Source organism: Ursus maritimus, unplaced genomic scaffold (assembly GCF_017311325.1).
Source record: "Ursus maritimus isolate PB19 unplaced genomic scaffold, ASM1731132v1 scaffold_3, whole genome shotgun sequence".
In the NCBI taxonomy this organism is placed as follows: Eukaryota; Metazoa; Chordata; class Mammalia; order Carnivora; family Ursidae; genus Ursus; species Ursus maritimus.
The window spans coordinates 73,466,459-73,493,959 of NW_024425563.1; the positions used below are offsets into that span (position 1 = coordinate 73,466,459).

Below are 27,501 nucleotides of genomic sequence, written 5' to 3' on the forward strand. Positions count from 1 at the left end.
ACGAAACAGAAGAGTAAAGTTCAAAATTTTAATTTGTGAAAAAAAAGAAAGCTGGTTGGGGCTTGAAAAAGTGCTATCATGTTTATTACATCTTATTCCCAATCTGCCTGACATTTAATGGAACAGTGGGGAAAGTTCAGTAAGTGTGAATCTGCACAGATATCTTGAGTACAAAACTAGTATTATATGATGCATAAGACCTGGTCTTCCAGGATATTTTAAACTTTTTGTATCAATAGCTAAGAGCATTAATAATTTTTGAAATGTGAGAAGTGAAAGGGATATCTCAAAATGGGCTAATTTAGACTTAGAAAAAACAGGCATTTTTATAAAACGACATGAATGCTCTGTATCTCTTTTTATGCTGTTGGTTAAACGTAGATTTTAAGGTTATGATGAACAGGGTGTCTGACTTTACGAGCTTTACACTAGACAATCTGAGATTCCCAATAATGCAAATTATTTCTTTACCTACACAATTACCTAATCAGTACAAAAATATTTTCTTATGTAAACAGGCCCATCAAGTACCAGAACATTCTCCTGATCCCAACAGTGTGCCCATATAAATTTTATCATTTTTGAATGGAAGTCATTAGTATAACAATAGTAACAAATAAAAAATAAATTCCTTCAGAAAGTACTAGGCAATAAGATTACTAAAAAGATGAAGAAAAGCCAATTAACTAATGTAAAGACAGGTGATTCCTTCACATAGAGGAAGTTTGTTTTAGATGGAAAAAAGATTCATTTCCATATATATTCTTACATTAGTAACACAAGTAACTTGTATTATTATGGTACTATGGGATGAAAGAACCATTAAAACTAAATAATGATAGATCTATTTTAAAATAATACATTCCACAGCACCATTATTAAAATTATTGTTTCAAGGTCATGAAAAACAAGATTGCTCTATGATCACAGAAACAAAGTCAACATGATTTATAACTGCATGTATGAATTCCAAGGATGCTAACAGGATTTAAACCTTTCAGTTATGTGTTCAGATTATTCTCATCACATACCTCTGCTCTCGATAATTTCTTTTCATGGACAAGAAGAAAAGGAAAAAAAAAGAAGAATTAGTTACCTATTGGAAGTATATTCAGAGAAAGCAATAAACAAAAAGTTCTAGCATTCATTGAAAGGTCTCCACTAGAGCATTTCTAAATTGCAAAACTAAAAGGGGGAATACAAACACAGTCTATCTCTCACCCCCCCCACTCTACTTCATCTTTAGAAGTGACATTAAAATGTTACTGACAATATTTTCAAATAACTGTTTTTAACAGCACAGTTTCAGTTATGAAAGAATACCTGTTTTTCAATATCAATTGTACCGTATTAAACATTTAGTTAGTAATGTTCTGAAGTCAATCGTATTCAAGTTACTTATATAAATTAACTGCTTTCATAGAAATAAAAATCATAATTCATTCCCTCTGGAATATATATCCCAAACTAAAGCTCTTTCTAAGAATTTCAAATAGGAAAATGTGATTGGGCACGAGAACATCTTATTTCATGATGTACAATGTATTAGAGTTAATTCACAGCTGTTAAGGACCTTCTAAGTTATCACTACTTACTGAAACTTTACACTGGAAGTACTTTGTTCAAACTTTAGTCTCTGCTTTTCATTTGGCCATACACTAAAACAAAATTACGTGAGTTTTAAAACAAACCGATATTCAACAAAAATGTGTTCTAGAGGGTGAAATAGTAAGGCACCAGTGACTTTTAACTTACAACTCAAAAGACTTAATTTTCAACTTTCTATCATGACCTAACTAAGCGTTAATATTTTGAAGCCATGTTAGAAAGATCAAGCAAGTAAGTAGTGGACTCCTTTCTTCCCAGATCAAGGATAATGTTTCCATATCAATTTTGTTTGTCATCTGCCTATCTATACCATGTACCCTATAAATATCTTGGTTTAATAATGAGCTCATGAGAAAAAAGTGTCAGTTTGTTACTTATATTTTTCATAGTTGAAACCATCAGATTCGGGAGGGGGTAGAATAAGCCCCAGAATTTTCTATTCAGCATGCTTTATTTTTATTCCCTCCATCTGATTACCTACTGGTCCATCAGTTCCAAATAAGTATTCTAATTGCCTATTCCTGCCATTCCCTCACTCCAAGGCTTGGAGAAGGGGTAGAAAGTTTAATTGGAAGCATTAATGAGGAGATGAGTTCTCAGGTCCTAAATCCATTCCTGAATTTCAAATAGAATATGAATTTCATGAATTTAATTCCTGTATTAAAACTTCTACGTTCTTGTTCTATTCTTAAACATAGTCTGAATAAGTTCAGTAGCACTAAAACTTTTATCACTCAGGTTCAAATTATTTATGAAGAGGTTACTGTGGTATGAATAAGATTTGTCTTTTTCCTTAGGGAATATGCAAAGTACATATATACAGAAATGAAAAAAAAAAACAGTGAAATCTCAAAAGAATTTCGTAAAAATAAGAAATGATATACAGAAAGAAGTACTTTAATTCTAATTAGTAAAACAAATGGATACAGGTAATTTCATTAGCAAGAGGAGAAGTTTAGATTTCGTATTTCCTGAAAGGTAATTTTTTCCGAGATTGCAAAAACATGAAATACCAACTTGCATCAATAGGTGGCAGAAAATCACACACAACAGAACTAGTAATTTTGCCTTCCCCCTTTTCACATGACTGATGAAACCACTGAGCTACTTCAAAAGACCAAAGCTTGTGATGGCAATTACCACATAGGTCTTAAATCAGGGAAGTCAGGGAAATAGTGTGAGTCCAAGATGGGGCTAATTCACCCGAGGTGTGAGGCGAGACCAACTGATAAATATTCAGAAAAGCCCTCCTTTCAGACATGTAATTTTATAACTCCAAATGTTATGATGAAATCAGCCCATGCAAACAGAAGTATGCAATATAGCTAATGGCCTGCACATCAAAGAGGCCCCTAGGTACCGAGCATCCATGAGCTGGTACAGGGCTAGGCCCTCATTTAATCAGGACTTGCCTACTGTGCTGTGCCCTCCTTAGCTGTTCAATGCAGTAGTTACCATGTTATGCTAAAATTTACAGTCTATGCTGTCTGTGTTACTTGTTAATATAGCCTTCCACAAACGCCCTCATGTATTTTAATGCTTTTAGCATACAAAGTTTATCTTGTCGGTAAGCTAAGTGCTCTCTCTTTTCTGCCAAAGAAACTCTTCCAGGGTTTTGACATCACAACAAGCGACAGCCATATGTACTTTTAAAGAGATTTCCTTCGATTGAGTTGGTTTAAGACCATGTCATGTAACGTAATAATAATAATAATAATAATAATGGCAAATTACATAGTGCCTAGTCTATTGAAAGGTTTGGGGTAATTCTGAAGCCTAAATTATTCTAATTCCCAAGTCTTTCAGTGAAGTAAGTCTTGTATGAGTGGGGGGAAATACTATAAAATGGGGTAATGGACAGAATGCCTAGAAAACATTGCAGGCCCTTCCAAAGAAGAAAAACCCTAGGGTCAGGGTACTAAAACATCATCATCAGAGATCAGCAGAATAATGATTTTAAGTAGAAATACTAAACAGAACTTAAGGTTCACCATACCTAAGTTTCAACTTATTAAACTTAAATTTAAGTTACTTGAATACTAAGGAAATTTTTTACATCATAATACTGAAGTACTTTAAAAGGAAACAGAACACATTAAATATGTAAATAAGTTTGGAACATCTGAAGTAATCCACCTAGCTAAATGCTCAAGGGGATTCAGTATTCAAAAGTTATATAATTTGTAACTTTTTAAAATTTATAAATAGGAACCCAAAACTTCTAAGTTGAATTTAAAGCTTAAGAATTACATATTAAAAATCGCAACTTAACACTGACTCTTAATTTGAACAAATGAAGTCTCTGAACAGTATTTTCTTCACACACAAACACCCAATATTTAAAAAATACTAGTGCCTCAGATCTGCTGGGGCTGTTCTTGTTGATAACTGATGTCATCACTGCTCTTGTTACTAAAACATTATGCTCCCTACGGGACTGTCTTGCCTAGATCTCTGGGTATGGGTTTAAGTCAAGAGAGCCTGTGTCACTCAGGAGCAAACCAACACAGCCCTTCGCATAAGACATGATTTAGATTGATTTTAACTTCACGTAATGGTTTTAAAACAATATTCTTTACTTTTAGAATAGAAGGGAGTTATCTCAAAATTTAAAAACATAATAAATTATTATTACCTCTAAGTGTGCCGAAACTATTCACTGATTGCCTATGGAACTAGACTGATTTTCATTGCAGGTATATTTATCCAATGATTCAAAACTTCCTAGGTTCTTAATTCATTTAAACAAAATGTGTTAAAGTCTATTTCGATGGTAACAACACTGAGACATTTCACTTACTTATAACCCCAGGCAGTTATTCCTAATATGAGGGCCAGCACTAAGATGGTGCCAGCGATTATGCCTATTATGATATTGGTACCAGCGACACCTGTGGGGGGAAAGAAAACAATGAAGATCAGTGTATATAATTGAAATCTTGATATAAAATTCTTTCAGGAAATTTACTCTCTATATTTGAATCACCACACTAACAAAATTATCTGTTTTACAAAGTGGGTATTTTTTTCCTTTTTTAGGAAATTTTCTCTAAATTTTTAGGAAATTTTCTCTAAATTTCTCTAATTTCTCTAAAATTCCCAATTTTAGAGAACACTTTTTTTATTTAATTTTTTTGAGCTACAGCTGACATAAGGTTGTATTTGTTTCAGGTGTACAACATAATGATTTGACATCCGTACATACTGTGAAGTGAAAAAGCGGGTGTTTTCTTAAGGGGATGAAAAATCAAACATCACTTAGCAATCTGCATCAACTATTTGTTTACATAATTCTTTGTCTACGTTCCCTTTCATTCTTGTCCCAGTACATTTTGCACAGCTTTATTTCCCACGTAATTTTCTGAAAAATAAGATGAGGTCACTGAACTACAAGAAGGAAGAGTCAAAAATAAAAAACAAAGGGAGGGCGTCCCTACTATATTGCCACAGCGCTCTTTGGACAGGAACTTGGAGAAATCCATGTTCCTTTTGACCCTGACCTCTTCCTCAGGAATTCCAGAAATGTGACTGTCCATATCAGTCCATCCCGACAACTAACGTAAGGTCCTTAAGGCTCTCGGTCGTATGTATGATATTTTGTCTCTCAGATGTAAGCTCCTTGAGAGAGAAAACGTGTCTGTGGATTTATACCATCAGGGCTCAGGTGACAGGTAACAGAAGCACTGGGCCTATAATTCCCAGTCTTGGTAACGGGGGCCGTGGCATCCTGGAGAAGGAAAAACCGAAGGAAAACAGAGCGTGTGGTGGGCAGGAGCTTGGTGCCGGTCAGGCAGGAGAGCCAGGCAGCAGCAGACTGGCAGAGGGCCAAGGCGAGGCTGGTGCTCAAGACTCAGTAATGGCATTGTTGTGTCAGCATCTGCTGTCAGGAAGGCAGAGATGTAATCCTCAGGGGGTCACGGCAGTGTGAGTGGCCCAGTAAGTCAGAGGCTTGGTCACAAGACTCAAGGCAGGAGCAGAAAAGGCAGATCGGAGTCCTGGGGGCTTTACTGGTAATGATTTGCACCAGATGCTTAAATTACCCAGATCTGCTTCACTCAGAGCAGCGCAGATCTCTCTTGCTCTGCTGCACTCCTGAAGCATCCTTCTAGATGCCAACAGTCCATCCTCACTGGCAACTAGGGCAGACTGCAAATCCCCATGACAGAGGCGTCAGCCTCCCTTTCTGGGAGCCCTCAGGAAGTCGTGTCCCATGGCCAGACAGCCGAGGAACCCACCCTGCGCACATCTTCTGTGGGATGGGTGGATGCTGAAGCCAGAGGACCCACTGGGACACTCAGGCTTTCCTACTCTGAGTGTCCTTTTCTATCTGCCTTTCCTCTTTTTTCTTCCAGCAGTTTTAACAGGGATCAATAAACTTGGATGCTCAGCCTGGTTACATCTAAGTAATGGTATGACTTCTAACAAGTCACTTAAATCCACAGACCTGAATAGCCTCATCTCTGCATTAACTGCTGAAAAAAGCTCCATACTACCCTTGTAAGATTGAGGACCCAGAATCTTCATCATTCTCTTCCCTTGCTAAAGTCATCATGGCTAAAAGTCCAGATGATTACAAAGAACAGGGGAGGTGAATGGACTTCAGGTTTGAGCATTAATTAATGCAGAATACTCAATCATGCAAAATAATAAAATAGTTTAAAAGGGGACATCTACCCCAGGACCTGTGTTCTTAGAACTATTTGCATTTAATTGCTACTTCTCCATTTGGGCCACTCTAGCTTTTAGATCGGCACCTGTTGTTCATTACCCATGTCCTTAATCCCCTTCCAGGCACCTTGGCCAAGGTTACTACTTCTAGAATTACCTACAGGTCAGGCTACAGAACTGGGGTTAAATAGAGATGAGATTTTTTTTTTTTTTTTTAAGATTGTATTTATTTACTTGACAGAGAGACAGCTAGCGAGAGGGGGAACACAAGCAGGGGGAGTGGGAGAGGAAGAAGCAGGTTCCCAGCAGGGAGCCTGATATGGGGCTCGATCCCAGGACCCCGGGATCACGCCCTGAGCTGAAGGCAGACGCTTAACGACTGAGCCACCCAGATGCCCCAGAGATGAGATTCTATAATAAAAAATATTAAAGCCAACAAGATATTTAAAAATCAATTCTTCAGGGGTGCCTGGGTGGCTCAGTCGGTTAAGTGTCTGCCTTCAGCTCAGGTCATGATCCTGGGGTCCTGGGATCGAGTCCTGCTTTTCCCTCTCCCTCTGCCTCCCCTCTCTGCTCATGATCTCTCCTGTTATCTCTCTCTCTCTCATAAGTAAATAAAATCTTTAAAAATTAAACCACTTCTTCAATTGTTTTTTTTCTATGTATTCAATCCCCAAATATAAAGTTCTCCCCTTAAATTCACACAGTTAAGAAATCTTAGGACTACTTTCTTCATTTAAAAGAAATGAAGGGTTTGTTGTCACTGCCCCCCGAAATAGAATACTTGAAAAATCTCAGTAGGACAAGATCAGGCTAAATCACTAGACTAAGTTATATTCACTATTACCCATGATTACAATTTAATGGAAAATATCAATTTCATACTGTGGATCCCAGTTGTCTATTATATTTGAGCTACAAAAATATCCCAAATGAAACTATCTGAAGAGCAGTTCTCTCTCGTTATGTATAAAAACTATGTAATGACAGCAAATCAAGTACCTACCATTGCCAGCCAGAGTTATACCAGTCTTTGCGTCCTCATTGTGAGGGAAGTACGTGCTGCAGTCGGCACCTATCCAGTGTCTGTTACAAACACATCTGAGCTCATTACTGCAAACCTGAAATCCAAAGTCAATCAAAAGTACAGGTCAACTCTGATACAGAAGCATGAAAAATCAGCACTGATTTCTAACTGTTATATGCCTAGAATTTGATGGTACTGAAAAATCATCAGTACTTTCTTCTTAAGACTGATTTCCTTATTTCAAGTACCTAAAATAATATTTTCTAGAGATCAGCAGTTAGACCCAAAGGGAATAATGCGTTTTAACAGGGGAAATGAATTTACAGTCTAAAAAGAAATCAATGAAATTACGGTTTTGAATTTCATTAACTTACATTTTATAGGAGGGAGAGTTTTAAAACAAGCAGAAATACAATCATTTGCTAGTTATCCAATATAAAAGTTTCCTTCTTCCAAAGAAAGGATCTTTATACCAAAGTTTTATTCCTATTTCAGGAAGCAGATAAGGTAAAGGGAAATCCAAGGAAGAAGAGGGAAGGCCTGATTGGTCGAAGAAGAACGTTTCACAAAGCCACAGCCCTGACACCTCAACCCAAGCTACAGAGATGAACGACCTCACGTCACAGAAACCGAGAACCCCTCAAACAAAATGTAAGGAAAAACTTTCGCATAAAATGGCACCAAATTTTTAAGAATAGTAAGACAATAATGTGTCAGCACTTCTATATCCAGGAAACAGAATCTACACCGAGATCTGATACTTCAAAACAACTTTAAATGGAGTGGGAAGTAGGAGAGACTTCAGTGAGGTTTAAGATCAGAGAAGTTCTTCAGGAGACAGGTTTTCACTGGATGGCTTTCTGTCTTCTATCTGATCTAATTCAGAAGAAGATGACATACATCCACATCTAAATGTAACTATAAAATATGATTAAGAAAACGCAGATTTCAAATTCATTCAGATTAATAAATCTCTGCAGATTGACAAACATGCAGGAAGAAAAAGGTTTAGGTTTAAAGTCAAAAGGCCTGAGTGGGAGTACCAATTTCACCATTGTCTTATCAATGGACTTTAACCAGGTCAACTGGCTTCTCCAAGTCTCAGTGTCCACATCACACAACAGTGACATTGTGACAAGACCAGACATGACGCTGGTGTACAGTGATCACAACTGAGTCCTAGCAAACATTTATCCAACACTCGTTATGCCTCAGGCATTGTGTTAAGTATTACATATAAGTTACAAGTATTAACTCACTAACTCTTCACAACGATCCCGTAAAGGAAACAATATTCTTCTCATTTTACAGGAGAATAAATCAAATCACACAGAGGCTAAACACATTGCCAAATCTCACTCAGTTAGTGAGAAATAGAGATGGGATTCAAATGCAGACTGTCTGATACCAAGCCCACACTCTTAACTACACAATGTACAGTACATGGAGAGTATCTACTGTATTCTCATTTTAATTTTTATCATATATATAGAGTTACTGAGTTAAAAATATATGGGATATAATGTCTCTGTGTTATGCATAATTACTGCAAATGATTCGGATGATATTTGCCACCTGAATTACTTGTGTCTACCACTTTTACTCATTCACTAAACAAATGGTTCATTAACAAAACTCTTTGGTCTCTGTGCTATCTACTCAGGATTTCTAGATGAAGAAGACATTGTTATCATTAGCACGAATGATCAAGAAGTAATTCCATTGTTTTTGCCTTTCCCCCCAAAAAGCATTTCCCCCTAACATCTCCTCAGTTATTCAAGAAAGAAGACTTAGCAGACCACTCTGTAGAAGCAGAACTACTTACTATGTGCCTTCTCTATCTTCACTTGCCATAAGAACTCCTGTCCTTTGGCAAAGAGTTACAATTGGTAAAACCTCCCTAAGAAAAATCTTGGCATATCCCTGGAGGATCTAAACGGAATGACCAGGAATAAAGGCTTACAACTTCAGGACAGAGATCCTTTACCTCAACTGGATAATATGACCAGTTCAAGCAAAGAATCTACGTAGGGTAAAAAAAAATCATAGTGCATGGCAAAAGAAAAAGAAGCAAAAATGATTTCTATCAGTAGGGAATTCCTAACAGAAAATCACCAAACTGTGATCACTACTAGAGCATGTTTACCTAAGTTATCTACTTACTTATACAGGACTACATTATCAGACACGTGACTGAAAGAACAGAATTTAGTCTTTCAAACAATGCCATGCTGTCTATTCATCTGTGATAGACACTTCCCTGACTTACTCAGTTTTTATTTCTAGGAGTTCTCCTCAGCTGATACGCACTTGGTGTGGCTACAGCAGGTATTTATGATCTGTTCTAATTGCTCAGTGACTGGACCATACCAGTTGTTAAACATTGTGGCCAATGCCCCTTTCTACACCCTTTTAAAATCCCACTACAGTTTATTAAAACTTCTCTCCCAGATCACTGTAGAAAACTGGCATACTGTATGAGATCACAAGAACATAATGAGAAAGAAAAATGGAAGAATTTGGTTAGGAAGATTATACTTTTTCTCATTCCCAGGCTTGCACAGATTACACAACAGAAATATTCCAATGACTCTGACCAAATAACTGTTTACATGCCAGCTAGAAACAAGGATGAGCACATTTTCCATTTTTACAAAATAAGCAGGTTAGGGTCATATCTATTTCTATGAACAGAGGAGAGTCCCTATGGCAAGGTACTGAATACTTACTCCATTTCCTGAACAAACAGTGCCTTCTTTACTGCTTAAGCAAGTACTAAAGTTGAAGGAAGCCACAGGAAGACACCTGTGCTCTAAGCACATCATTTGGGGACCACAAGGTGTCCCATCTTCCACATAGCCAAGATCTACATCTTCTTCAAGCTTCACATGCCCGCCACTGAAAACAGAGAGCAAAAAGAAAACAGGATTCCATTAATTCACATTCATTTGGAGAATCTGTTTAAAAACTAAAAAATGGGGGTGCCTGGGTGGTTCAGTTGGTTAAGCGTCCGACTCTTGATTTCAGCTCAGGACATGATGTCAGGGTCGTGAAATCGAGCCCTCCATCGGGCTCTGTGCTAACTAACTATGGAGCCTGCTTGGGATTCTCTCTCTCCCTCTCCCTCCATTCCTCTCCCCTGCTCGAGAGTGCATGCTCCTCGCTCTCTCGCTCTAAAAACAAAAAACAAAAAACTAAACTAAAAAGTGGGCAATACTACTTTCTCTATTTTTCTATTTATTATCTAATAAAAACCAATAGCATAACCATTTTCAACCTCTAAGTGGAGAAAACAATTGAATCTTTTGATCTAATTCTTTTCAGAAATATTGATATATTTTAGGATTTAAACACAATTATTATAACAAGGGCCCGAATTGAAATAGCTTTATCATTATGCCTTGGCTATGATGTACAAGTGAGCCATTATTATCAGTATTTGATTTGATAAGTAAGTAGGTTTCAAGATTTCAAACATGTTTCAAATAAGGATGAGAACTGGTTTGGGTTTACATTTTCTAAGAAGATTGCTAACTTAAAAATTATATTTGAGAATAGCTAAACTATTATAGCTTCACTATTCAATGCAGCAAGCCTGTTATATAGAATAAAAAAAAACAGAATAGGGTTAAAAAGTAAATTCATAATTAATTTATTCATATGGTGCCATGTCAATGCCAGCACATAAATCTCCATTCTTTTTATTTATTTATTTTTATCAAAATTATACATGCATATAGTTTAAAGAGTCAAACAAGATAAATCAGTTTTTTTAAATGCAATTAAGTGGTCCAGTACCCTCTCCTCCACCATATATTCCCCCTTGGAAGAAACCACTTTCTACTTTTAATTGATTCTTTTGTTATTTATGTACAGATCTTTAAATAAGAGTTTGTGTTACTATTTTTTATTTTTCCTATTTTGGATACTACCCACTGACTTCCTTCTATGGAATTTGAAAATTTGTATCTTTCTCCTACCCTCCCTTCATAAGTTTTGTTTAATCAGCAGTCAAATCAATAATAAAAATGCACGCTATGAGAACTAGGTAAATGTTACTCAGGTGAGTGATACAGAATGCCATAATTACACCTCTTCTTTACTTGTACCACTTTTAATTTCCCTCAGATTAGCCAGTCTCTTATTTGTTTGCTGTCCTTTTGCCTACTTTTCTAAGAATTTGTCACTAACGCAGAACTAGTCAACCTCTGCTGACCCCCAAGTCCCCAAGATGTGTCTGAGCATCAGTTCATCTTCCTGTAGAAATTTCTCCTGGAATTTCTATCTGGAGTGTGCCCTGCTCTTGTCTGATCCGGCTGTCCACTGTACCTTGTGAAGGACTGAATATCTGGGATTTTCCCTCACCGTTCATTGGAGGATTGCCCTGACTCTTCACGGTGGGTATCTTGTTTCCTATATGCCCAACCTTTCCCTTTCTTACCTTATGCTTTCACTTGATTGGAGCACAATTTCTAAAAGCTTCCTGAGAAAGGGTTTGGGGAGTACATTTGCAGGGAAACCTGCATATCTAAAAGTGTGTCCATTTTCTCCTTTCACACTTGATATTTTGCCTGGGTACAGAACTTAGTTCAGAAATCATGTTCTCCATTGTCTTCTGGCTCCCAGGGCTCTTGCTGATAGATTCTAAGCCTGATCCTTTTATTTCTCCTCTCTGAAAACATTTGAGATTCTTTTCTTTGTCCTAAGCTTCTGAAGTTGCATAATGATATGCTCAGATGTGCCTCTAATTTCACTCATTGCACCTGCGAGCCTGTCAATGTAGACACTCAAGTCCATCCTTTGTACACAATATAAGTCACTCAGTGACGATTTCTTCCCTGCTATTTTCCCTGTTCATCATTTCTATTCCAACTTGGTGAGGTTTTCTCTACGTTCCACTCCTTTCCTGCTTTTGCCCTACTTTCTGGGAGATAATTTCAACTGCTGGGTTTAATCTCTACCTCCATATTTTTTGATTTCCAACAGCATTTGTTTCTATGAATGTTCTTCATTTGTTTAAAAAATTGGCACGCTATTCTTGTTTCATGATAGAAGTATCTTATGTCTCATAAATATCGACAGGTGCTTTTTTTCCAGTTGTCTTTATCTCTTTGTGTATGTGTGTTAGAGCATTTCTTCACATGTCTGATAAACTGCTCATATTTGAGTTGAGAAATCAGATAAATGATAGGAAATTCTAGCGCTTTCTGGCTGAACATCGATGAGGCTGGTCCACTTGCACACACCCTGATATCAATATTGCCAGTTGTCCTTTGTTTGGACACCTGTTTGATTATGTGTAGAAGGTAAAGCTTAAATCTTCCATGGCAAGGTGAACAATCCCCAGTATAGGTTAAGTCAGGAAGTAATCTGTTGGCAGACATTCAACTATCTTCTTTATTTTAGCACTTCCCTGTCCCTGAATCCTTTACTCTGTCTCCCAGAAGTAGATGATACTGTTAATTTTTGAGCCTTTGGGGAAATGACTTTACATAGCAGGTTAGCTCTCCATTTTCCCCGTTACTGACTTAGGAATTCAGCTTTCTTAGGTTGGCAATCATTTGCCATACATCCATTTGCTCTCCACACGCCCAAATTTTGTAGCTATTGTCTCCTCCCCCCTTTCTCTACCATCCTGTGGACACATAAATTCTAAAAAAGATTCAGTTAGTGTCATTTTGTGGGATTTCAGAAGGGAGTAAAAGAAGATGCATGTATTTAATCTACTGACCTTACCCAGGAATTCTGACTCATTTTCCTTTATAGGAATGAAAGGCAAACTAAACCCTACAAGATAGTCCTGACCCATTGAACGTAACTCCAGCAACCACAGTCAACTATTTCTTACCTTCTTTTCAACCCGTCTGTGTCGGGAATTACTTGGTCACCCCTACGGGCTAGATTCTGTTTCGGCTTGCTAACACACATGGGCACTGCAAAAAACAAAGTAACCCTAACGTGGCACTCCTCAGAAGATGACCAGTGTTCTCACAGAATGGGGGAGATGATTACCTGCAGTTTAACGTCCTCCCCTGCTGCACAACCAAAGTAGATGTGATTTCACCATCAAGTTCTCCAAGCCTGGGGATATTACCAATATTGGTGCATAAAAGGTAACCACAAAGCACATCCCTGTGTTAAAAGATACCAATTATTTACTTCTTTCCCCAAAGAGAGAACAAACCATGTACAGTTAGAACACTAATCTCATTTAAGCATTTGTTTTTCATCAACTATATTTTATTTACTCAAATTAATAAGCTAAATAAGACCAAATTAGTTTGCCCCCTGCTTTAAAAGGTATCTTCTCTGAAGCATGAGAGACTGCGGACTCTGAGAAACAAACTGAGGGCTTCAGAGGGGAGGGGGGTAGGGGAATGGGATAGACCGGTGATGGGTAGTAAGGAGGGCACGTATTGCATGGTGCACTGGGTGTTATACGCAACTAATGAATCATCGAACTTTACATCAGAAACCAGGGATGTACTGTATGGTGACTAACATAATAAAAAAACATTAAAATTAAAAAAAATAAAAATAAAAAAATAAAAAGTATCTTCTCTGAAACTGTTATCTGTGGACCAAAAATCACAAATTGTTTTCTAGCTTTTTTTACTGTCTATTAGTTCAAGTATTTCTCTTAAGGAAATTATCTACCAAAAAGACTTCTTTTAGATCAGAATGTCCTTCCCTAGAACACACCACTGGATATGCTAAAACATTTTTTAAAAATATCTGACAAGTGAATAAATGACCTTTGGATGAGTACTCTTTCGGAAGACAGCTTTTTCTTCAACCTGTTGCCCCAGAATTAAAGAATGTTATATATATAGTAGATTCTCAGCCACATAGACACATGATCCCTTTTTCAATATATTCCACTATCCCCCCAACTACTGCATATAATTCTAAATCAACATATAAAATAGTTCCAGTGGTATTAAATACTGCCTGATATATTGTCTATATCTAGCACATTTTAATTACTAATATACATACTAATAAACACATACACTAATAAGTATCTTGTCAGGAATGATTAGTAAGCTAGCAAGATTATATGTGAAAATATCAAGTTTCATCAGATAGAGAAAAGAGAAAAATCAGAACTTCTATCACCAACCATAGAAAAATGTACTAATTCATCCTTAAAAAATAATTTTTAAAGGTTATATCATTTTATTGTATCTATCGCAAACAAAAATGCTTTCTTAACACAGAAGAGATACTCAACATTTTTATAGGTGTCATTTATGTGCACGGAGCTTACTAAGTACTTTAGGATATATAAAGAAAAAAAGACACGGTCAAGAAAATAGACTCAGATGAGAAGAGAAATCGCACACATAAACAACTATAAAACATGACGGGGGACAAGGGCCACAATAATAGTACAAAAGGCTGTGGGAATTCAGAGAAGAGGGTAATGATTGATTTCTAGAGTAAATCCAGAAACAATTTATACAGAGTTGTCCAAGTGGGACTGTGCCTGGTAACAGAGTGAGGATAAAGGGTGCTTTTGGAGGAAGGAGCAGCATAAGCAGAGGTATGGAGGTAGGAGAATACAATGCGTGAGTTAGGAATGACAAGGTTTGCTAGAATTTGGAAGAGAAGAAAAAAAAGAATGAAGGATGAGGGCAAACTGAGGAGGATGTAAAGGGTCAAGCTAACGTTCCATTTCATTCATCAAACAAGACAGTAGGACATGCCATAAAGTGGTTAAAGGAGAGTTCTGAAATCAGACTGCCACATTCTGATTCTGCTTCTACTGCATCCTAGCTACAGGACCTTGGTCAAATGAATTAACTGTGCCTCAGTTTTTCCTCCATAAAATGAGGAGAACTGCCACAAAGACTAAATAACATAGCGTATGCAAACTGCAAGATAGCGTGCGCTCAGTAAATGTTGGGCATTATTCTTACTATTCATTAGCTACGTGGGACCAGTGAAATTTGAACAAAGAACTGACAGTCAGAAAGATTCAGGAGACGTATATTCTGATGGCAGCATGCTAGAGACTCCTGGCTTAAGACACTCTTAAGAGGCCTCTGTAACAGCTGAAGAATTAATACAGGTCTTAGTTGAGGCAATGCAATAGGAAAGGAAATGAAGAGATCAATTAAGACAAATGGCCATGATTTGGTGTCTGGACAATGTATCAGAGGGACAGTGGAGTCAAGGACCATTGCAAGGCTTCTAAGCTGAAGGACCTTCAAAGCTGAGGTATTGGGACCTTTGACAGAAACGGTGCTTTAGTAAAGTCAGAGCCAGTTAATAGAGTATATATGCTGGTGGCTTTAATTTTTGTTTCTTTTGAGATGCTAGCAGGTGCCTTCTAGGTGAGAAAGTCCTGAGGCAGCTGCAAGGGTGACCCGGGCCTTGGGGCAGAGGTCAGCATATGTGTTAAGATTCAGGAGCCTTCTGCAAGGTGGAGCTGGAATGCTGGGAAAAGATGAGGCGAGCAGGCAGCAGGAGCCTCTGTGGGATGCAGAGAACAGGAACGTCCTGGTGGCTCCGAAAGTAACACTTGCAATTAACCAAGGGATAAACTCTGCACAAACTTCTCCATCTCACCGTTTGTTGCACTGTATCCACGTGTCTTTGTCTTTCCCACAGTTACCCTTCTCGGTCCCTTCGATATTCAGTTTCTCATAGCAATATTTGTCCGATGCCGTCACCTCTGAAGCAGAAAAGAGTTTCCTATCAGTGAGGGATTTAACATATGAGCTGCTCAAAATGTTTGCAGTAAGGGAAAGTAGCTATTTAAGGACTCTTCTTCATGACAATGGGGCCAAATCCAAAAACTGTACCCATGGTTCTCAAGGGTTGTCCTTTACCACAGACATCCATGACTCAGCTACATTCTTCATGACTGCTCATTGGAAATTTGGAAAACAAATCTATGTAGATCTTTGATGGGATTGAGGCTATAGATTCCAAGAACAACGCTCCTCAGAATGTGGTAATTAGGGGAAGATGCTACCAAATTGTTCCTAGAATAAATACTGTACGCTTTAATCTCAGTGCTAAATGTAAAGTACATATTTCTCACTTGGCAACTTTTATTAATCATAATGACAAGTTTATTAAAATAGCTATGCACTATAATTAAAGATTCAAGAAACAGCGGTATAATTTCTACCTTGTTTACTAATTCTTAACAACTAGTAAAAAATTTAATTTTAGACAAGCTTCAATTCATGCTAAATCTAAGAAAATCAAAAAACATTTTAAGCTACATCCGCATCTTTGTGAGGACTTTGTTTTGGCTAAAGCCAAGGCTGGTTGATGGAATTGTCCAGGAGTTAGATCAAAATGGCTTCTGCAAACTAATCAAAAGATAACCGTTTGTGTATGTTTAAAGAAAAAAAATAATCATGTCAAAAAAAATCTGTTTTTTTTCCCCTACTTCTTGCTGTAAGCAACAGCTTTTTTCTCAAGTGGGGGAAACAAAAACTGTATCTCTTTGTTTCGAGTACAAACCTGCATTTCCGCATTTTCCTCCATTCTCCAGTTACTCAGAAGAGGGAATCCACCTGCCCTCTCATAAAGAATGTAGCCCCTATTTGTGACAATTAAAGATTATCTTTCTCTTTATAACTAACTTCCTAATACAAACTGTCTTCTGAAGGAGTTGAAAGAAAAAAATGGCCTCCAAAAAAATATATGGCACAATATTTAAATATACATTTAAACAGAGATATAATTTAAATCATGTTTTAGAGATCAATATTCTATATTTCCCTCCAAAAATCTGACAAACTTTGAAAGCAATAACATTCAAATTTTTTCTGACGTGGCACAGCTACCTCCGCAGAAGGTTGCCTGTGCTTAGGAAAGCCAACCAGCCTGGAGAGAGATAGCTGAGGAAGAGCAAGCAACTCTAGCTGAACTGCTACAGCGCTAAGCCAAGGGCGCCCTACCCAGGGTCCACGCCCATCCCGTACGGTTGTACAGGATTTGCTTAAGGACAATCAGCTGAGGGAAGTGTAACTGAAGCTGAAATCCGGGCTTGCTCTGTTCTCCAGGCTACACGCATTGGAGTGGACTTTATCTGCCTGACAGCAAAGGCACCTTCTTTGTTGTCCAATGGCGTGACCAACTAGCCAAGTGTCATCTCAAAGGAGGTGTCTTTCTCTAATGTCTGCAAAAGTGCCCCTATTAAGACCTTCAGTGTCGTTGAGAATCCCCCAGTTACAAAGTGGTTGAAAATTGACTTCCAGCTCACATGTGCTTTGACCTGATATCATACTACGAAAAGGATCAAGACACACTATTTACTTACTTTGCCCCCAGATGTATTTGCATTGCCTATCCCTGGTTTTACATCTTCCTCCAAAGCAAATCCCCTAAAATGGAAAAGCACACCTATTAACGATACAATGTCTGCTTATGTTGGATCACTGAAGAAAGAAAATATGACTGGGCAAACTAGTAGATGAGTATTATAAAACCTTTTATCTTCAGAATTGATTACAAAACATTTAAACTGATTTTCCTATGTTGGGAAGATTTCAGTATTTCTTTCATGCTGGTACACATGAAAGATTGAGGTAAAGATGAAGTAACCTACCTGAATACCATCACATGAATATCCATCCATTTTATGAATATTTGGGGCACACTAGGAAATGAAAACAGAACTATGAACCAAGTGCACAGAAAATATCCGGCTGAGCTAATCCCTGTCATGTTTTCTTTTCTTTTCTTTTTTTTTTTTTTTGAAAATAAAAGTCTGATAATATGGCTAGGTCTCTTAAAACATCTGAAAATAAAAACAAAAAGGATCAAGAGGAAGCAAAAGAAAATACAACAATTGGTGCACTTTCCCCTAAAAATATGGATCTACCAGAGGCAAAAACAGTTGAGGACACAGTAGCAAATAAAAAGAGCCAACAGCTATGACTCAGCCAACCCTAACATTTCAGAGCATCTTGCTTTTATACAGATACACTGTTGCTCAGAGCAAGAAAAACAAGAGCACAAAACAAAAGCAAGGGGGATGCCAACATAAACGGAGCAATAACTAATTTCCTCTTTTTTAGCATGAGAAGCACCACGGCCCTTACTCTTAAAATGCCTGTTGAGTGGAAGTCCACCTTAGGCACGTTAGGAAAAAAAAATTTTTTATAGCCCCGCTTTTCCCTTGTAGCAATTGCAGAAAATTGCAAAGCATTCTTAATAAACAGCATTTTTAAATTTATTATACATTTTTTCTATCTTTATAATAATTATATACTCACTTAAGAAAAGTTAGGAAATGTGAAAAAAAGTAAAAATAAAAAAAACAAAAAAAGAAAGACAAAATCTCTCATTTCCCACCACCCAAAGACAACAATTTTTTACATTCTGGTATATTTTACTCTACCTTTTTCTACAAAATTTGATTTTTAAATATGGGTATATGAGCAAGTTACAGACAAGATTTTATATCCTGCTTCTCCCCTTTACTTTTTCATCACATGAGTTTCCTCAGGGCATAAGCTTTTTTGCAGGTATCATCCTTAACAGCTATAATATACTGCATTGAGCTAACAAACCATATCACCAATGTGCATTCACTTCTAACTATCTCCAGTTTATGCTGTTACAACTAATTCAACAAGAGCACATTTGTACATCATTTTTGGATTTTGGATTCTTTTTTTAAAACTCCTGCTTATCGTATAATTACATTCCAAAGAAGTCACTCTAATATACTTTCCCTCCAAGAACACGTGAGGTATTCATTGTACCCTCATCATCACTAAGTGTTAGCTTCGAAAAACAATGCTAATTAGACAGTAAGAAAAGAAAATACTTTCACATGAAACATATTTAGTCTCTTAGGATTCCTACCTTTAAAACAAACATTTTTAGTGATTAATGCAGGTATACCACTACTGAATCCCTCTTCTCTAGAGAAAAAATATGTAGGCTGTCTCTGCTTTGCAAAACTCCAGTATACATGAATTTCAGGTACCCTGGTTTTGTGAAATGACATCAGTACCCCAACAACACAGTTCCAATTTCAGTTACCACAGCGTATTAACTGTGAGTAACTGCATAAAGCACACACTTTGCTACCAGACCTTCAGTCCATGATCACTAGGGATCTAACAGTTGCCCATGATGGTCATTGACCCATCTTGTCACTTCTTGCAAAGTCCACCGGTGACTGGTCACTGCCCGTGTTCATTTAGTTCATGCACAGACAACAAAGGGTGGAGGCGTGTTGCCTCTCTGTGTCTGGGTAATAGCACGTGACATTTTACAAAACTGGATAATCATAAGAGGGAATTGGCCAGCAAAGATGAAAAAGCAGAAAAGAAATGAAAAATGATGACACTAAAAGTGAAATTCAGATCAAATGTAAATTGAGTCACAGCAAAAAAAATCACTGACTGGGCATGTTGATACAGCTATTTGGCAAAAACAACAACAACAACAAAAAAACAAACCCCAAAAACCGCACATTCACACCTTCACATCTCCTGGAGATATTTCATGACATTGAAAGTGCAAAGGATAAAACGTTGAAAGCTGATCCAAACTTAGAAGGGAGTCTGACGATTTAACAAGACATAGAGAAGATGCTTACTCTGGATCCTAAGGTTTGTGGCCAGAAGGCACACACAGCCCAAAGTACTCCTTATGAGGATTTTACAAAGAAATAAAACTTGTAATTCTCAATGCTTCTATTTTTAGTGTGCTAAATAAATATGTTTATTTTTTCATTTCCCTATTCACTTAAAACCAAGAGTAAAAGAGTTTTTAATGGGCTGACAACATTTTTTAAAGATCACAGAACAATTGTAATTTTTTTGCATTGATTATGAAGATGACATTACACGATTTCAGCTTGCACGGTCACTGTTAGGGTCTTGCGCTAACACTGACCCTGCAAGCTGAAATCGTATATACGATGACCACGTGAAATCTGAGAACCCTCACCAAAGTTTATCAGTTTCCCCATCATCTCCTTTCACAACCACATGACATTAAATTCAAGAGCAGTTATTAATGGGTGAGGCAATGCAGGTGGCCTCAGAAAAACAAGAGCCAAGACAGAAGAACAAACCCCTCCTGAGAACTCAGTGCTCTGGGGGTCTCTCTACCTTGGTTGGCTCCTATTTCCACCAACTAAAGAGAAAACAGGACAAAAAATGCCTTTCACTCTCTATTTAAAACAAAACCAAAATAGTTAAAGCACACATGCAGTTGGAGGTTAGTTCAACACTGAGATAAAACAGCGCTGCACATCTGCTCAAGCTTCAATTACCAAAACTGAAATCCCTGAGAAGGAAATAAAGAGAGAATGAGAACTGACGTGAAAAAGACAGGAAATCGTGTCCCTTTATGTTTTGCCTGGGGGCCAGTGCACTATAGCCACCCGTGCTCTTTCCCGTTGGGTGTAGGGTAACGAGTCTGTAAATTACCTGGCTTGAATTTCCCGAGCACGTTTCGCGAATATCGCAATCGTTGACTGCTTCTCGGCACACGGTCCCCATGGGCTGAAACTAAAATGAACAAAAATCAATGTGCAAAACTGTCGAAGGAAAAAAAAAAAAATCTCTTGCGGTATCACCTCAAAAAAGCAAAATGACTATTTTTGGATAGGAATATCGCAAGCAATTTTAAAACGGGAGGCTCTGAAAACCACATTACTGAATGAAATGTTCATTTAATAGTTTTCAGCGAGATATTTTCGTGTACGAAATAATCTGCATAGTCGTCACACATCAGTCTTATGATATCTACTAAGATAGGATGGGTTTGGACGATCCATCTTCCCAGAAGGACAAGGCAGTCCAAGTTCTAGCAATTCTTCCTCCCAAAACAGGTTTTGGATTTACACTTCACTCTTCATTCTTACTGGCACCTTCATCGCTTTACTCTCGTTCACCTCATCTGCCAAGATTCTGAACGCTACATTCTAGGCTGAATTGCAAAAGTTAGGTTTTCTGGCAAAGCGATTTCCTCCCATGCTGTCCTTTATCTCCTGCCCCATTTTTATATAGATCTATGGCGTGGTCTTTTATTCTTGTCTAATGTTTCTATTATTTGTACCTGTGTATGGGAGGAGTTCTTCTCTTTTCTTTTTTCTCTTGCCTATTTTCAACCACCTCAAATATTTCTTGTAAGTGTAGGAGTTACAAATAAAATTTTAAGCTCACTGTATTTATAAATTGCAAGGGTATTCGTTATTAAAAAAAACAAACAAACAGAGATACACAAAGTCATCATCCTTCTCCTCTCCTCTTCAATCCTATTCTCTTTCCTTCTCCAAAATGCTAATATCAGGAGCTGGATCCTTTCACGCTTTTATGTCTGCTCATGCAAACATATGCATTATTCAAGATCGACCCCTTTTCCCCCACCAACTTTCGTCTTCTCTCCCTTGCTCATCACCCTCTAGGCACCTGAGTTTCCTATTGTTCTGAGAACACGAACAGCACACTGCCAACTCCAATCAGGATTTCAACAGATATTTTTTAGGAGATCCGAACAAAATGTGTGTTCCTTCAATCATCAAGTATTTACTAGGCGCTTAAAATATGCCAGGCTCTTTCTGGCCACAGGGCACTCAGTGGAGAACAAAACACAAGAATCCTGCTTGCAAGGAACTCACACTTCGGTGGGGGAAACAGACCATGAAAACAAGGAAATGAGCAAGATAATTTAAATTCATATATTCTGGTTCTCTTCCTTCCAATTTCTTGGAATTGGGGTAAGCCACCATTTTAGAAAGTCTGAGGGAGAAATACAAGCAGATTTAAGATGGAGTTTATATGAGAGTGTAAATGTTCAAGAACTGCCAAGAAACTTCTGAAAGGAAGCATAGTGAAGGACAACTTGCTTTCAGTGCTGGGATACAGCAGTAGATAAACGGACCCAAATCCCTGCCCTCTTGGAATTTACACACTAATGAGTGAACAAAAATAATAAACAAGTCCATGGGCAATGGTTTTACAGCAGGGATTGACAAATTATGGCTGAAAGGGCAAAAAAGTGGCTGGCCATCTGTTTTTATAAATAAAGTTTTATTGGAATACAGACATGATCAATTGTTCCTGTATTTTTGACAGATGCTTTCAAAGGCAGAGTTCACTAACTGAGACAGAGACATTATGACCCACAAAGCCTAACTATTCACTACCTGCCCAAAATGTTTGCCAGCTCTGACTTATACTTTAAGCATAAATGTGTATAGAAAAAATAGAGATACATGGGATTTCTCAGCCTGTTTTTCTATTCCCCCTCCTCCATTCACTATCCTGCCTCTGGTTCCCCCAAGGAGTTTAGGATGGGGGTAAGAACTGGGGGTGCAGGAGAGAGAACGTGGCAAAAAGCTCTCTACTGGTATAGCAGCAGCTTACTTTGTGAGATAGTTAAAATCATGACATTTTCTTGTATATATTGTAATTCTATTATTTTGTATTTTTCCTTGAAATGTTCATATCACAAAGAGCCTAATTCTACCCGTCAAAATAAAAATGGCATTTTACAAATGGGCGGACTTAAAACGTCGAGCATTAAAAATAAATGATTGGGGACCATTTTTATGCATGTGGAGAAGCTGACAGACTGAATAGATGATGCAAACCAAATCTTAAAGTATCTGTTTTGTATTTGATTTAATCGTCCTTTTTTTGAGAGTGCTTTCAGAGATCTCTGCCAGTGCCCTGCTTGTCTTAAAAAGCTGCCAGAGACATCGTGGAAAAGAAGAAACAACAGAAATTGCTGCTGGCAGATCTGGACGTAACTTCACATCTATTCCTTAATAGCTGAACGAGTATATGCAGGTTATATCACTTCCTTGAGACCAGGATTGCTCCGCTGGAAAAATAAGGATAATGAAGCCTATCCCAAAAGTGTGGTTGTGAGCATTACCTACGACAGTCGTCTCAACCAGTAATGATTTTGCCCCTGAGGGGATGTTTGGCAATGTCTGGAAATATTTTTGGTTGTCACGACTGGGAGAGGTGGTGCTTGTATCTAGTGGATAGAAGTCAGGGATTTGCTAAATAACTTACAATACACAAGACACACCCTCAAAATGAAACAATCATCCAGCCAAAAATGTCAACAGTGCCAGGATTGAGAAACCCAGATACATGATGATATAAATTAAAAGTGCTTAGCACAATCTCCGGCACACAGTAGATACTTAGATACATAGTCAATCAGCAAATAATCGGTAAGAGAGTGTTGTGCATATTTATTTATCCATCTAACAAATATTTACTAAGAATCTGTACCAATTACTGGTAAGTCCCAGGCACTGACTCCATAAAACGTACACACTGAGATGGATACTAAATTTCACAGCAGCTAACGTAGAATCTTGTACCAGACTTTACATGAGAAGAGAAAAAAGAAATAGATTTCTTTAAAAAAGGTAAGCCTCAAATAACTTTTAGTTATGATGTTAAGGCTTAACTATCTGGGGACAGGTATGGGATGCTATTGGGAGGATGAAAACAATGTGCTTAAAGATGCATTCTAAAACCTCATGCATGGTAATACACGTAAGATGTTATCATGTCTAAAAGTATAGCTTCTGCTCCTTCAACAGCTAATGCAAGAAATACACCAAGCAGAACAACAAGAAAAGAAGAATCCGTTGAATATCCACTGGGCTTTACAAAGAAAGGAAAAACCTCCCTTGAAGGTTAGGAACACCTGGCTTCAGTTAACGTGCATGCTCCCCAGGTAGCAGTAATGAGAAGGCGAACTGGGGAAATTAACCAGGTTCAGGACCCAGGTCTCTGACTGACTTGGTACAAGACCCTGGGCAACTATTTACCCACTGCCTGCCGTAGTGTTCTCAACTGTTAGATAGGAATAAAAACAGTAACGAGACTTCACAACATTTTGTGAGGATCCTGTAAAGCACCCGGCAACTTAGTCACTTAACGTATGTTAGGCACTACTATTGTTATTACATATTTGCCTAGCCTTAACGATTTAATCAAATATGTCCTCTTCTCTGTCAATTATTCACTACTCAACATTTATTTACCTTGCACTTTTTACAACAAAGACCATCACTGCATTGAGAGTCTTGAGTCAAGGTGCATTTCTTACAACACTCTGCTCCTTCAAGGACACACTCCTAAGGGATACAAATATTTGCAAAACATCAGAAAATGGTGTCATTTTCTAAAAGTACCAGGATATTTTTAAAAAATAAATGTATACCCCCCAATAATAATCTTTCTTCCATGTATCCTATGAAATTTCCAGACATAACACCAGCTCTGTATGTTTCAGTGAGGGGATGGGGAATGACCCTAATAACCTAAAAAAAAAAAAAAAAAAAAAATCATTAAAACACCCAGAGACTTACTGCTGGGGTCCCACAGTCACACTCCTCTCCAGTTTCAATGAAGCCATTGCCACATTCAGGAGGATCCAGAAGCTGTAGGATGAAACCAAAAGGATAAAATACGGATAAATCAAGATCAAAGACCATATGAGAGACGATAAGTACTACAACACATCTGGTATACCTGTCGGTCATTTCCAAGTATATTTTTATTTCCCAAAACTTGAAAGTGTAACTCTAGAACTTTAGAACTGGGAACTTTAGAATAAAAGTGTCTACTTCTGTTTCCATTTCAGATTTAATTATATTTACATATGTAATATGCACATGGAGTCTGGTAAATGCCACCGAAATAAAAGATGATCTAGCCGTTGACTGAACCCAAGCCAGACTGACTCCTGATATTTCATTTCAAGCAGGAAGCAAGGGATTTGGAGACAGAAAGTGTGGGTTCAAATCTTGGCTCAGTTACTTACCTTGGGCAAATGGCTTGTCATCTCAGAGCACATGTGCTTTAATATTTAAAGCAAGAATAATAATAATAGTAGCTGCCCACCTATATCACAAATTGTTGTGAGGATCAAGTTCAGTCATCTGTGAAAGCCATTTACTAACTATATATCCTTGTGAAACAGCAAGTTATTTCATAGACAATTAGGAAAACATCACAAAATTAATAAATCCACCTATCTATTTAATAAAATATAGCTTCTCCTATTTACATAGCTTTGCAGAGCACAGTAATAATAATTTGCCCCAGAGAGGGAAGCAACTTTTAGCCTGTACAAGAGTACATTTTAAGACTATTTTATTTTTTAACTCTCCATCAATTTCGTTATCTTTTGAGCATAATTTATCTTATGGTGATAGGTAAAATTAGTAAGTAGCTGCTATGTCCCAGTTATATAATATTCATTCACAAGTTCATTAAAGTTTTAATATTATAGAACGGAACAGAACTCACATCTATCAACAGACACATACCCACACACGCACTTTCTTAACTAACAGAGGGTGGGGGGCAGAATAAAAAAAGCAACAGCAATAACAACAACAAAATCCCCACCCGATTTCAAATATTCTCTCCTCTCCTAAAAATTATCAACACATCTCTAGATTCTATTTTCAGCTGAAAGGGATCATAACAAATGAGACAGTTTTGAAAGCCAAAGTAAAACTTATCCAGATGAAAAATCCACTTATTCTTTCACTCTGAGCTCAGAATAATCTGTTATTTTGGTAAAGAGACTTCAATTGTTTTTTTTTATATAACAGCAGGGATTTAGTTCAAATGTTCCTTCTGAAACTTCTGCAGAGTCTTCAGAATTGTCACTTTGCTTTTCAAAGCAATATGATACACTTCCTAAATTTCACTGGAATAGACACAGAATGAAACCAGGTAAATGAGGATATACGCAACGCCACACACCGCTGTGGTGCAAAGAAGTACGTAACAGTTCACATAATTTACAAGAACAAAGCATTCTGCCTTAACATGCACTCTTCCAAATGCATGAGGAAGACCTGCTTTCAAGTCAATAACCAGTTTGCTCTGCAAGTTGGAAAGGCCTCTGACAAAGTCTAAATACACAAAGACTTTCTCCTTTTCTCCTTTAAGTAGCCTTGGCTTTCATACTGAGAAGTAAGAGTAATTTTAATCATACTGCTCATTCTGAAAGGCAGTGGTAGGGAGTTACGAGGGGGAGAAATGCCCCCTTTCTACGAGTTGTGATTACATATACAAACAAATAAAAAAGGAACCAAGAAAATGAAAAAGAAAGGCAAATGAAACCATCTTTGCAAGCTAATCATTTCTCAGAAAGCACACAGTCTTATTTCTACCTGCTTTCTATTCCCATCACAATAGCCCAAAATGCCGGAGTGCCTGGGTGGCTCAGTCGGGTAAAGATCCAACTGTTGATTTCAGCTCAGGTCAGGATCCTGGGATCCTGGGATGGAGTCCCCTGATGGGCTCCACGCTCAGCATGAGTCTGCCTGAGATTCTCTCTCCCTCTCCTGGTGCCCTTACCCCAACTTGCGCACAAGATCTCTCTCTCTCTCTCTCTCTTTCTCTAAAATAAATAAATAAATCTTAAGAAAAAAAAAAAAAAAGAATAGCCCCAAACGCCCAAGATTAAAGCTGACTTTATAATGCAGATATTTCACGTATCTAGAATATGGACATATAAGCCAAGTTGGAAAGCTTTCTTTTTGCAGATCCAATGGCTAGAAATTTACGCTTATAATACCTTAGAAGGATTAATAACTAATAACTCTGATCACACTTCGTACCTTAGAAGGTTTGTTGAAAAGGCAGGCACCACCTCCACTATTCAGAAAGTCATGATACTCTTCGATATTACACTGAGTGAACTTCTTAGGAAGATAATACCTGTAAGAAGAAAAGCAATAACTGGGTATAATTTTAGTCTCTCTTGTCTTTATGTTAGTCTTAAACTTGAACATTGTTAAAATTGTAACATTGTTCTTAAAAGTGAAAGAATAAATTCCACTTATGTACAGTGTTTGTGTTAAATCCGTAAGACTTTGATTCTACCAGTATATTTCTAAATTCTTCATTCGGTGACTAATAGTGACTATGGGCTGTTCATTATTAACATATGCATTCAAAAGAAACACACACATACTTGTATTTTCAATCAAAGAGCGTAGGAATAATGAGTCTTTCTTAAATATAAAAACTGGATCCCAAACTGCAGAACCTTTTACAAAATAACTGGTTTATACTCTATGAATGTGTCAAAGTCATGAAGTCAAAGAAAAACTGAGGAACTGTTTCAGACTGAAGGAAGATAAGAGACATAAAAACTAAATGTGATGCTTGATGCTGAACCATCTGTTAAAGTGGCATTTCTGAAGTACGGGA

At 37.5% G+C, this 27,501-nt stretch overlaps 1 protein-coding gene across 1 annotated transcript in view; it reads right to left on the reverse strand.

Moving 5' to 3' along the window:
• The window catches only part of ADAM22 (ADAM metallopeptidase domain 22), a 213,965-nt gene that overhangs the window by 28,640 nt on the left and 157,824 nt on the right, over nucleotides 1–27,501 (reverse strand). The window contains exons 15-26 of the mRNA XM_040644568.1: nucleotides 26,907–27,006; nucleotides 24,636–24,707; nucleotides 24,309–24,401; nucleotides 20,722–20,802; nucleotides 17,877–17,927; nucleotides 17,589–17,652; nucleotides 15,878–15,983; nucleotides 13,316–13,435; nucleotides 10,033–10,201; nucleotides 7,283–7,397; nucleotides 4,409–4,499; nucleotides 1,032–1,049 (exon numbers count right to left, since the gene is read on the reverse strand). Coding sequence (XP_040500502.1) covers nucleotides 1,032–1,049; nucleotides 4,409–4,499; nucleotides 7,283–7,397; nucleotides 10,033–10,201; nucleotides 13,316–13,435; nucleotides 15,878–15,983; nucleotides 17,589–17,652; nucleotides 17,877–17,927; nucleotides 20,722–20,802; nucleotides 24,309–24,401; nucleotides 24,636–24,707; nucleotides 26,907–27,006 — 1,080 coding nt within the window. The remainder of the gene's footprint in view (nucleotides 1–1,031; nucleotides 1,050–4,408; nucleotides 4,500–7,282; nucleotides 7,398–10,032; nucleotides 10,202–13,315; nucleotides 13,436–15,877; nucleotides 15,984–17,588; nucleotides 17,653–17,876; nucleotides 17,928–20,721; nucleotides 20,803–24,308; nucleotides 24,402–24,635; nucleotides 24,708–26,906; nucleotides 27,007–27,501) is intronic.